The sequence below is a fragment of the Saccostrea echinata genome, unplaced genomic scaffold, assembly GCF_033153115.1.
Source record: "Saccostrea echinata isolate AGI-Se365-2 ecotype Australia unplaced genomic scaffold, CSIRO_AGI_Sech_v1 ptg000008l, whole genome shotgun sequence".
Taxonomy (NCBI): Eukaryota; Metazoa; Mollusca; class Bivalvia; order Ostreida; family Ostreidae; genus Saccostrea; species Saccostrea echinata.
This window is the reverse complement of record NW_026889757.1, coordinates 9,013,800-9,027,405: the sequence shown is the minus strand read 5'-3', so window position 1 is coordinate 9,027,405 and position 13,606 is coordinate 9,013,800. Positions and strand designations below refer to the sequence as shown.

At 32.8% G+C, this 13,606-nt stretch overlaps 2 protein-coding genes across 2 annotated transcripts; both read right to left on the bottom strand.

Annotated features, from left to right (window-relative positions):
• Nucleotides 1-290: 290 nt before the first annotated feature.
• On the bottom strand, nucleotides 291-9,359 carry LOC133181380 (uncharacterized). Its single transcript, XM_061315895.1, has 6 exons — nucleotides 8,998-9,359; nucleotides 4,601-5,826; nucleotides 4,266-4,398; nucleotides 3,277-3,416; nucleotides 1,593-1,767; nucleotides 291-872 (listed from the first exon to the last, which is right to left on the bottom strand). The coding sequence occupies exons 1-6, from the start codon at nucleotides 9,335-9,337 to the stop codon at nucleotides 607-609; spliced, it is 2,280 nt and encodes a 759-aa protein (XP_061171879.1). The 5' UTR covers nucleotides 9,338-9,359; the 3' UTR covers nucleotides 291-606.
• A 1,154-nt stretch (nucleotides 9,360-10,513) lies between these two features.
• LOC133181280 (perlucin-like protein) lies at nucleotides 10,514-11,515 on the bottom strand. Its single transcript, XM_061315808.1, has 4 exons — nucleotides 11,445-11,515; nucleotides 11,278-11,339; nucleotides 10,693-10,910; nucleotides 10,514-10,570 (listed from the first exon to the last, which is right to left on the bottom strand). The coding sequence occupies exons 1-4, from the start codon at nucleotides 11,513-11,515 to the stop codon at nucleotides 10,514-10,516; spliced, it is 408 nt and encodes a 135-aa protein (XP_061171792.1).
• Between the last annotated feature and the right edge of the window lie 2,091 nt (nucleotides 11,516-13,606).

Sequence of the window (13,606 nt, the reverse complement as noted above, 5' to 3'; positions counted from 1 at the left end):
ATATTAGTAAAGATTCTTATAGATTTTGTATGATTGTTTGCTTGATTAAATTGTCAATATTTTTTCTGTGCAACGAGTCTGCATAATTTTTGAATGGCCCATGTACATGTATTACAAATTATATATATGCATCAAATTCTAAAGTATATGTGTAACAAAGAGATCTATAAAATGAATTGCAGAAACTAGAAATATCTCATAGGACATGAATGCCTCATCCAGGGCTCATTCGCAATGCACCATGAAAATTTGTATTAGTGTATGTATTTTGATGATAATACCTTGTATAATTTCTTAAAACTGAGTTTAATACACAATAAATAGTAAAGTCAAAGGTTGTTGGGAAGGTCAAGGTAAAAAAAAAAATGAACACAGTTGATAAATTCTCCCCAAAAAATGTAACAGTGCATAAGCGTCAAAGGTTATTGGGAAGATCAAGTTAAAAAAAAATTGGACACAGTTGACAAATTCTCACCAAATTAAGCTTACATAAAAAATAAGATGGTTACAACAAACACTATATGCTATGGCCACATTCATGGCAGGCATTAAAAAAAACAATTTCTCAACAATGTCTGCCAAACTTTTGGTGAATAGAACAGTTAATTAAACAAGACCATAGAATGTGTTTAAAAAGGCATAATCAAAGAGAGGAAAAAGTTCCTCATCTTTTGGCAAATTAATTTCTAAACTGCCTCTTGGCAACTTTAAACTATTGATGCAAGTGTTTGCAGTTGGAATGAAGCTGTGATCCTCACGCATTTTCACAAACTCTATTGAGGGTGGGTGGCAAAATCCGAGGATGGGTTCTTCTGATGCTCCTGTAACGAACTGAAGTACATGCTGCAGTGACACATCTCCCCTTCTTCCACCTATAAATGTCAAGATTTATTATACATTTGCATAATAAAGCCCATCTTTAATCTGAAAAAATACTATGTACTAGACAAGGTAGAAAAGAAAATTAATATACATGCATAATATCAACTATCATTAACTGTAAGCTAAGAAATTGAAATTGAAACTGCTAATCATTCTGTGTTCAGCTTCCTTTAACATCCTTTATTTTTGTAATCCAATACTACATTATTAGTATTATCAGAATAATACAGTCAACCTAATTTGTCTAAAGCATGTCCGTGCATGGAGATAATTTGTGATGTCTCCCTTACTTGAGTGTGACAACTGTGTTGTCTCCCTTTACTGGCTGACCCATAAAATGTAGTATAAACCCAGATGACTGATATAATTAATAATCATACATGCAGGTTGGTAAACAATGAATTCTAATGTGACATTTAAAGTTGTCTGTGAATTTTTTTTTTTTTAAATAATGAGTCAAGAGTAGTAGATGTAAGAAAACAAGAGGTTTGCCTGATATTTATTACTCTTTTTATTAAATTTTGATCTATATTGAACTCAATATCCCCTACCATTGAACGTTAAGAAACTCTACCAAATGATACTTGCTGGGACTAGATCTTGAAATATCCTTTCCTTACAACTGTCTAGTAATATATGGCTTTATAAAATAGTGATACAAAATTTTGGAAACATCTAACAGAGTACAAGAACTGAGTAAATTAACTTACTAGCTGCTGCTCGCAAGTATCTCAGAAATGCTGCATACACATAATTTTCATACTTTCTGTCATTTGAACCATCTTCAGAAAACTGTGGTTTTAGTAGCTGTGTAACAGCTTTCAATGTAAGACAAGTTTTGCTTGGTCTTAGGAGGTGTACGAACATAGTTAAAATGCTTCCAACCTATATGAAATAAAATGAAGAGAGTTTAGATAAGGCTAAGAAAAAATTACAAAGGAAAAATAATATAGACTAACGGTATTCTAACATGGTTTTTGTAAACATCACAGAGTGCTTCCAGTAATTGTTCCATCTAAATTATATATATATAGCTCCTCAGTCTGTGAATATACATGCAAAGAGATAATATGAATGTCTGTAATTGTTAAAGTTAAAACTGTTGTTTACGTTTTGACTGCATACATGCAATGTACCTATAAATATTCAATGTACATCATATTGCCAGATGTGAACTTGAAGTAGCAGTGTAGTTTAAGCCAAGGGGGAGACAGGGGCAGTCATGCAAATTAGGAGCAACTTATTTCAACTCTCTTAAGAAGCAAAGCAGTAATTATAGTTATCTCAAGTAGAACCAGCATTAGCATGAAAGCATAATTAATCTTTTTTTTTTTTTATGCATGTATATATATCTGCCCAATTTTACTGTAAAGAGCAAAGTACATGTGGACAGGAACCCCCCCCCCCCCCCCCCCCCCAGTATTCAACCTCGGGGCTTGTTGGACATTTCTCAAATTCTATTTATTACACTTATTTATCATGTATACCATAGGAAAAATCTTGAAAAAATGCAAAATAATTGTTCCATACAAAAAAATACAAAATACCTACTTTACATTATAAGAGAGAAAGGTATGTCACTCCAATTTGTTTGCATTGTATCCTGCTGTTCTTTCTGGGTAAAAAAAGTATTTATTTCAACCTAAAATGTCGGTTCACATTGTCTATACATAAGAATATTTCTGCCATAGTTTATGCTGTCAAAATGACTCTGAATCTCATAAGAATCCAACAATTAATCCTCAAACACAAACTAGGTCATCCTTGGAGTCCATGATTTATTGAATTTAAAAAAAAATATTTTAAGTTATAAATATGTTCATCATTTTATTTTGGAAATTTTTCCCAACAAATTGGGAAAAAATTGGGCCTATTTTTCATTGGGAGTGGGGCTGAATTTTGAACCAAGAAGGTACTAATAAATCCCTGCAAGTTTTCTTTAGAAGGTATCCTTCCCCTCTTGTGATCATTAGGGATGTAATGTAATGATATACTGGTATGTAACCCCATGCACAAAAATATAGTACAGTATTGTGGTACAAAAACTGTTTACCTGTATATCATGATAGATAACATTGCAATTTATACTTTTTTTTTTTTAACTTTTATGTAATCAAAGTGATTTCTTAATATACTTATGTTTTTTTGTGTTCAGAGACTATTAAACAGTACATAATTTTTTGTGAACTAAAGAAATCATCTTCAACTTTTATCCTTTCATATTTTACTGGAGAATTTCTCATATCAACACAGAAACACACAAATCAAAAATTATGAAGAATAAAACACTGCAATATATTCCAGGATTCAGCTCAGTGTATCAATATATACCACGATACACTTTAGCCATATCAATATACCCCCCCCCCCCCCCCCCCCCCCGGTAATCATTACCTTGATTAGTCCTAGAGAATCCAATCCAGTCCTTAAATTTTTTAAACACAGTGAGTTTGGATCTTTACTTGAAAAAAGGTCATTCAAAATATCCTCACTTAAAAATGTTGGCATTGGTCCATTCTGCAGCATACTTAGAGCTGAAAATTGGCAAAAATTATATAGTTTTTTAACACCTATTTTCATGATAACAATATTCTTTTTTGGTTTGATGTACTCTGACCCATTAGTTTCAATGTGGGTAGGTAGGTAGGTAGGTTTTTATTTTATTTTTGGAATGATAAATGTTATGAAAATCACAGATTTACATATTTATTTTTCCAAGATTCTTACCTGCACTTGAAATTCATTGATATAGTTTAGATGTATGTAAAATGCAGCAAATTTAAACAAAAAAGAAATTGGAACCTAAAGTTTAAGAGCATGTCAGACAATATGTATTTTCCAAGAAAAAAAAATAAAGTTAGTACATGTACTGAAAAAATTGATCATGTAGGGGCAATTTTGATGGATTGAACGGACTACATCAAACATATAATTTTTTATTGTTGATCTAAATGAAAATGTCTTGAAGGCATTACTATAAAAGCTCACAAAATCCAATTCTTATTCCATAATACAAAAATTTAGTAGTTCTTGGACAAATGGTATATCATCACATGTAGTATATCAAGGATGCTTGGGAACAAAAAGGAAACTATATATGTTATCTTTTATAATTATTGACTTTCCATTTCAAGACTTTAAGGAGCCAGAGTCCATGAAAATTCAACAGCCAAATTTATGCTTACGTGCTTTTATATATATATATAGCTACTGGGCACATACATGTATGGTTTTAAATTAATAGCTTTTGAGAATTCACAAAATGTTCCTGAAGTTAATCAAGTGACCTACATGCATTATGCATCACATTTTTTTTTACACCATAAAATCATTGTGTATTAAAGATAATCAATCTTAATTTTCAAAATAGTGTGTAAACTTACCCATAATTTTTCCAACTGTAATGTAATCCTTGGCCAAGTGTTCTCTTAAACCTTTATCAAAATATTTTTCTTTGATAGCACTCAGGACCAGACGGAAAAATTCTTTTCTTGGTCCTCCCTGATCTGAAGCACACTATGAATTAAGAAGAAATTAAACAAATTGCCTCTTAAGACTCACATTAGAATGATAACAAATCACATTATGCATGACATTTTGATTACAAATTTATTATTTTGATCGATTCTTAAGTTCTAAAAAATACATATTTAATTAGTCCCAAAGAGAACTTAAATTCATAAAGATTAAATCGGAATTACTAGAAATATACATGTACCTCATTATAGAAATTCACTTCCAGTGTTTTTCTCAAGTCCTCATCTTTTATGGCATTAATTTCATCAAGTGCTGTTTCTAAAACATTGGCACGATCAACTAGAATGAAAGTGGTATCTCCTTCATCAAGGGTTGCTAAATCTTCTAGTTCTAATTTTCGTCCAGTCACAATAACACTTTGCATATACCTCAGTATTTCCACAGGATCAACTATTTTTTCTGTTAAGCAATGATCAATAGCACTTGATATAACAATGTTCAACTCACTTACAGTTTCTTTATTTTCTTTATTATACATGATAGGAGTCACAGAAAAAGTTTCATTCTGTGTGAAATCTGCAGCTTCAGAACTACTGGTGGCACAGCTTGGTACAATTTCTAATTCACCTTCATGTACATAAACCAATTTATCTGTAGTTTCTCCATAGTCTTCCTTCTGATGATTAAATGAAGTTGCAGCAAAAGAAGGGAAACTAGGAGAGAAATGCATAGAATCATTCTTGTTATCATCCCCTTGCGTTTCACATGCTATATCAAAAGGGAAACTAGGAGAGAAATGCATAGAATCATGCAAATTTGAAAATGATGCAGGGACATTCTTGTTATCATCCCCTTGTCTTTTGCATGCTACATCTGTATCAGAAATTCCATCAGTCAGAGGATCTGGTAAACTGTCACTGTCACTCTCATTCTTCCAAACTTCTTTTAGTTTTGACTTGTCTTTGCATGTCTTAACATGTTGTCGAAGATCACGGATAGCGTAACTGTTTTTGCAAAACCGACAAATTTCTTCACTTTGAATTCTGACATTTTTATCAATAGATTCTGTACTTAAGTTTGTTTGCACTGGACGTATGTATAATTTTGTCTGACTTCCAAGATATGCCTTCAGTTGAGATACTGACCATTCGCAATCAATAAGAGAAAGTTCTCTGCAATTCTGTTTACATTTAAGCAATTCAAACCCACCACACTTATTGAGCTGTGGAAATCCAAAAGTTTGACCATCTTCAGTCAATTTGTCAGATGTTATTCTTTGTAGTACGTCAGCCTCTTTGTCAGATGATAAAAATTGTATCTTGCGAGTACCCAGGCCCGCTTTAAATAGAATGTCTTTCTCTGAGGATGATGGAACCTTTAACGCTTCCTTATCAGCTAAACAAACCACAGTTACTGTCCAAGTTCTTGCAACTTTTTGGTGCTTTGTGAAACCATGATTATGCAGATCTGAAAAGTGATCATGAATAAATGATGTAAGCAACTTCCACAAAGTAAAATATATAATTGGAAAGCTGACAAATGTTTCAAGTGATTGAACAGACTTGAATCTGCATTGCTTATGGAAGTTAACATAACATGACTAATCATGGCCCCTACTGTTTAAAAAGATTATTTATTCCCATTATTGTGAAGTGTTATCCTCTTCCTAGGGACCACAATTTGAAGAATTTAAAAATCAAGACTATGGCAGAAAACTTTCACATAAGTTAATTTTTCTAGCTTGGTGCTTATCAAGAAGAACACTTATATGCTGAATAATTTGAACAACCTAAGTCCTTTATCCAGGATGTTCTGCTAAATTTAATTGAAATTGGCCCATTTCTAGAAAATAAGAGGCCCATTGGCACAGAAATAACAATCATTACATGTATTCCTATCTAAAATTTTGATTGCCTTTTGTGGCCTGTTCCTACCTAGGATCTATGATTTTTAACAAAATTTAATCTACACTGCTAGAGGATGCTTCCAATTTAATATGACTAATCAGAGCTTTGTACTTCTTGAGAAAATATTTTTAACATTTTCCCCTATAACTTCCAACATAAACAAGAGGCCCATGGGCCACAATGCTCATCTGGTTAACTTTGGCCCTGCTGTTCTTCACCAGATTTTAACCCTTGTAATACCTTTTGTGGTCCCTGACCTGACCCCGGGGATCATGATTTGAACAATTTAGAATCTACACTACCTCAAAAAGCTTCCAGTTGCAGCTTTTCTGGCCCAGTGATTCTTCAGAAGATTTTTAAAGATTTTTCCTGTATATTTCAATCTAAATCTTGAATTCCCTAATATGGCCCCACCCTACCCTGGGGGTCATTATTTCAACAATTTAGAATCTACACTACCCCCAGAATGCTTCCATTTAAGTTTCAGCTTTTCTGGTCTTGAAAAGATTTTTTTAATTTTAATGACCCCACCCTATTTTTGTCTTTTTTGATTTCTCCCCTTGTAAGGGGGCTAGGCCCTTCATTTTAAAAATTTTAACTCTCCTTCACCCAAGGTTGTACCAATTTGGTTAAAATGGCCCAGTGGTTCTTGAGAAGAAGTTGAAAATGTGAAAAGTTTACAGATGGACGTGCGACAGACAACGGGTGATCAGAAAAGGTCACTTGAGCTTTCAGCTCAGGTGAACTAAAAATATTAAAACTGAAAGTTTTTTTTTCACTTAATCAAGGTACTTTGTTGTTTGAAATCGAATGAATAACCCGTAAAATATGAATGAGTTTTCAGCATGAATATTTCTGAATAGAACCATAATGATCAGACGTGAAAATAATGGATTTCTTTCTCCTTTCGATCTCTCAAACCCCTCTATACATAGTGAGTCCCAAATTTCTTGATACAGTCACACTGATGATGAATACAACAAAATTTTGGCCAAAAGATGATAAGCAGATTACTTCCTAAATTAACAATTTTGCATAGTACAAAACAAAGAAAAACAGGAGACCAACACCTTGAGATTAAAATTGTGGAAGATTCTCACGTGTGGATACCGAAAGGTATTCAATAGGGTCTGTACCTAAAGTTGTAAACTGGAAGATATAAAACAGATCACCAACACTTCGTGAGAATGCAGAAGTGAATTTATTTTGTTCACCAGTTTTGACCAGAGACGGTCATCATCAGAACAATCAAGCATGTAGATTTATCTATTGAAGTAAAAAATGCCGATGGCGTTGCTATAAACAAAATAAAATGCGGACTGTTTTGTACATATGCGGATCTGCTTAACAACGGTATTTTATACAAGATGTAATTAGTTTATACGTTGTCTCTAAGGCTTTTTCTGACTTAAGATTTAGTAACTAAGTAAATTAAACAATTGTTTTTTGTGATTAATAAAATAGTCCATAAATTCTGTGGATCGTTATTCTTCTGTTTTGTCATCCTTGTGGCAGTTCAGGCTGTTTCAGTATACACGTGTGACGTCACAATGTAAAAAATATGGGAGGTTTGTACATATAGATTGCTTCAAAATTATACAAGAGGAAATTAGGTTACATTTCCTATGAAATTTGGGAAAACATAAAATATAGTATGGTTTCATTAAATTCTACTTCTGTAAGTCCTACTTTGCGAAGAATAATTGTTCCCCTAAATTACATTAAATTCAAATGATAACATGTAGTAGCCATACACTTTTATATATAGTATTCCCTTTAACTGAAATAGTACAATATTATGGTTGAAATGAGCAATGTCATTTACAAATTGTTATACTACCCATTGGCATATCTTTTCTTTATTATTGTAATAATTTCATACTTGTCTGTTATGGGCTCTAAATTAGAAAATAAATGTTCTGTTCTGTTCATTGTGGTACAAGAAAAGATAATTCCTAAGGAATGCTCAAAAGTTCAAAATAGTTTTCTGGTGAAATTTTGCATAGTAATGAATACAAAATTGTTAATTTACGAAGTAATCATTTTTTGGGCAAAATTTTATTGTATTCATCATCAGTGTGACTGTATCAAGAAATTTTGTACTCACCATGTTGCGCCGTTCAGCCATTTGGCCACAAAATGCAAGTAATGCAAAAAGTAGGTAAAAATAGCTACTTTGGGTAGGTTTAAATACCTGGGTATCTATTAACAGCTATGTAGTTAGAAATAGTCTTTGGACCACAGGTGCTTGTCAAGTTGAAGACAGGACCCCCCCCCCCGATATAGACCCCCGGGCCTGTTCGACTTTTTTCTTATAAATTATATATTGATGACCCATATGTGATAAAATCTCTGTATCATCAATTCGGAAAATTGACTTAAACAAACATTTTATAAAAGTTACTACCCTACCCTATATATATATATATATATATATATATATATATATATATATATATATATATATATATATGTACATATATAAATCGATTTATATATAGAGAGAGTGGGGTAGATTTTATAAAATATTTGTTTTAGGTAATTTTTCGAATTGTTGGTATAGATTATATCACAAATATGTCATTTAAAGATAATTTTGAGAAAAAAAGTCGTAAAGGCCCGGGGGTCTATATCGGGGGCGGGGGAGGGGGGGTCCTGTCCTCAAGCACCTGTGCTTTGGACTGGACATGTTCATGTGTTTATTACTATAAAACATTGCTAATTTACGTACCTGGTTTGGCTGGTTCATTGATCCGTCTTTTTGACCTTTTAGTCGTAAAAAGTAAGTTTCTCTGGTGATTTAACATAGATGCTACAGAACTTGCCCCTGAATTAAGCAGAGTTACTGAACATCTCTCGGTTTTGCATTTGACCATTTCTCGGAGACGAATTCGATCGCCAATAGTTGTAATTCCAAAACTGTTCAATTGTTCATCGCTCAAGCTTAAAATATTATCAACATCTATTCTCTCTTCTACAAATCTATCGATCACCTGTGGGCCGATCTTTAGTTCCTCGAGGATGCTTTTCAATGTGATCCTTTTACATGCGTTTTCACAATTTTGCGCCATTTTTATTCCTTGAACTGTTAAATAATTAACGGTATCACGATCCCGATGTTTGACCTATTTTAAAGCACCATATAGTGAAGTATCATCATATAATGTTAAAGTATCATCATATAATGTTGAAGTAACAGCATATAATGTTAAAGTATCAGCATATAATGACAAAGTATCAGCATATAATGACAAAGTATCAGCATATAATGTTGAAATATCAGCATATAATGTTGAAGTAACAGCATATAATGTTGAAGTATCAGCATATAATGACAAGGTATCAGCATATAATGTTGAAATATCAGCATATAATATTGAAGTAACAGCATATAATGTTGAAGTATCAGCATATAATGACAAAGTATCAGCATATAATGTTGAAGTATCAGCATATAATGACAAAGTATCAGCATATAATGTTGAAGTATCAGCATATAATGACAAAGTATCAGCATATAATGTGGAAATATCAGCATATAATGAAAATTCTCCACATAAGGCAGTTGCGGCGTTCCATACATAACAGTATATTATTTCGCGTTCGTTTCAAAACATGGCCAAAGTAAGAATAATTCCTAAATCTCCCCTGCCAATTTGGGCACTTCTGCACTAGTTTAAGACTGTTTTTCTTTATGGCATGAAAAATTATGTGCAAACTTTTTGATTTTATTTCAGATTCATTAAATTTGTGCATGATAATTTTTTTTGTATGCAGTATTTAAGGGAAATTATAGGCCATTTTTTTGATTTTTAAGCACCTGCTCGACTTCAACCAATTCAAAATAAACTCGCCTGCTTGCTGGATGGCTAGTTTTTTGGTACTAATATATATATATATATATATATATATATATATATATATATATATATATATATATATATATATATATATATATATATATATATATATATATATAGAATTGCTTTACACTGCCTGAAAAGGAATACTCTAAAAAGTGTTTTGAGTGAATACTGCCTACTCAAAGTTGTGCATTTCTAGTAAGAATACATAGTAAAAGTTAATACTGTAGTGACACTGAAAATGTTTCTAAAAGACATTTCAGTAAAATTATAGATGTATCGCATTGCCTCTATATCTAGTTATTTTAAGGTTTTATTTACGTGTTCAAGTAATTGATAGCTTTCACACAAGCAAAAACCACTTAAGATTTTTTAATGATATAATTATATAACAGCTTCTTCTCCCTTTTCCTGCCATACCAAAGATCTAGCAAAGATTACCTGTAAAAAAAAATACATTATTGTTCAGTTAAGTAATGATTATTATCTCGAAATACATAAAATGCAAAACAATTAATTTTCAAATCACAAAAGATCAAAGATTTTTATGTCAAATGAATCACCATACCAGACAATTCACAAATAAACCCAATCTTAGCATCACAACTTAGATTATTCCATTGTCCTTTTTTGTGACTAGGATAGTTCATCTGTCCACAATCCTCACTAGCATAATCTGGTTGTCCTGGTATCCAGTTTGTGTAGGAAACGGATTTTCCTGTTGAAAACCACCTCCAGTTCCCTTCGACAGATAGGTCATTTAAATCTAACCATAATTTTTCTGGGGAAAAATGTAGATGAATGATAATGTAGTTACAATTAATATCTTGACTAAGAGTTTCATGGGATGTTACAGAAAAATCTACAGACAAGAATCTACTTAAGCTACAAATATGTTGCTCTAAAGCTATACAAAGAACTCGGATACCTTTAATTTTGTTTATTTATATTCCATGCTTATTTTCGTCCTGGCTATTTTATGAATAAAACAGTTGAAGTGTATGTATAAATAGATTTATAGTCTTGTCTGTAATACTCGAACCTCCGTATTTTCTTTTTAAAAACATTAATACCTGACTTATAAAGAAAATATTTCTGCCATATTTTAAGTCAAAATAAGTGATTAAAAAAATAAACCTTTTGAGAACGTTTTTTTAACCACTCATTTTCTTCTTTTCTCTCTATTCCTGCTAGGTTAGCCTTCTGTAATCTGCAAAACATCTTAGAAATCCAAATGTTCATCAGATTATTAATCATAACACACTTTCAATTAATTTGACCCAAAGTATAGGGATAAAAGTTAAATAATTCTTACCTGTGCACCAAACCAGTCCAGTTTCTGAGCGAACTCTTTGTAACAATGCTCTCTAAATCGCCTCCACCCATTCGGACATTTTCCTGACAATTAGTTCGTTCGCTTAATGTCTTTAAATACTGTGGTAAAGTGCATATTCAGAGTGCAATATATTAATTATATACATATGGCTGATTACCTGTCTACAGATTCTTTATGTTTCAGTTAAATGCAACAATGATTGAAGATAAAGTAAATTGATATTATTTTTGTACATGTAAACTGAAAAGGCTACGTTTATTTTTTTTCATATTGACTAAAATTGTACGTTAAAAAGTCTGGACTGAATGTTTTTCCCATTAGAAAAAAGTGAACAATAATAGTTACCTTTGTTCCTATGTTCTTCCGTCAGTATTTTGACGCTGCTATGAATTTGACGCAATGTCGAAAGCATTTGCCCATCGCACGAGTTACTTTTGCTCGATTCACATCCGTTAAATGTACATCCGCGGCTGGAACATTCAGTCTCAAATACAGCGGACTACAAAAGCAAACACACTTGTACTTCAATTTTTGGGGACAACTTATTGTGTATGACTTTGAAACCTGATCACTATCATCTTCTGGCTAAATCTATGGTGAGAAAATCGGAGGAAAAATGACGTGATGAATATAGTATAACTTAGCTGATTATTGAATTGATTAAAAATTGCCTCAGTATGATGAAATAGTTTCTTTTAACTGAAAGTACTAGCTGGAGAATTTTCTGCACAGTATATATATATATAATATATATATATATATATATATATATATATATATATATATATATATATATATATATATATATATATATATATATATATATATATCTGACCTGATATATTGACGGTGCGACCGTTAGGGCGAGCGCAGATACCTTTCAGTTTTCATTACTTAGATCGGGATCGTCAAACCGCACGTGGCATTTGCTACTTTGCTACGTCTAGACTCTGACGTCATATGACGTCGTATGTTGCATTAGCCTACCAAAACGAAGTGTGAACAGTGCTTATTATTTAAATCAAGAACGTTTCTTCTACTATTTGTCTGCTATATATCCATTAAGTCAAAGTGATTATATATTTTGTTGAATTTTATTGCTACCGCGAGAACGTAGTTTGCGACGAGATGCAATTCGCTAAGCATTATGGGACCACAGGTAACTGCGGAAAAAAATGTGCAAAGTCCGAATTTTCTCTTCGCCCAGGCGTTGCTTTAAGAGCTCCTGCGCGCCGCTCGCTGCGCTCGCTATTATGTCATATTTATAAGGGGTTTGTATATCTTCAAAGTTTCTCCTAATTGAAAATTGTAAATAATGCATCGAAGCAGGGTAAGTCAGAGATACTCTTGGTGTCGTAATCTACGTAAGAATGCATGGTCTCTTTGAGCAAAGTTATGCTTTGAAAAATCTATTACTGTAATAATGTTGTGTAGGTATTTGACAGCAGAAACAAACCTCTCTCCAATGTAATCATTTCTTTTACAATGTTTTAATTCGTTTTTCTTAGTGTTGTTGAACACCAGATTTTAAAGCTACCTACCTCTAACAGGTACCAGATTTCAAAGTTACCTACCTCTAACAAGTACCAGATTTCAAAGCAACCTACCTCTAACAGGTACCAGATTACAGGACCACCTACCTCTAACAGTTACCAGATTTCTAAGCTACCTACCTCTAACAGGTACCAGATTTCAAAGCTACCTACCTCTAACAGGTACCAGATTACAGGACCACCTACCTCTAACAGGTACCAGATTTTAAAGCTACCTACCTCTAACAGGTACCAGATTTCAAAGTTACCTACCTATAACAAGTAACAGATTTCAAAGCAACCTACCTCTAACAGGTACCAGATTACAGGACCACCTACCTCTAACAGTTACCAGATTTCTAAGCTACCTACCTCTAACAGGTACCAGATTTCAAAGATACCTACCTCTAACAGGTACCAGATTTCAAAGCTACCTACCTCTAACAGGTACCAGATTACAGGACCACCTACCTCTAACAGGTACCAGATTTTAAAGCTACCTACCTCCAACAGGTACCAGATTTTAAAGCTTCCTACCTCTAACAGGTACCAGATTACAGGACCACCAACCTCCAAAAAGTACCAGATTTTAAAGCTACCTACCTCTAA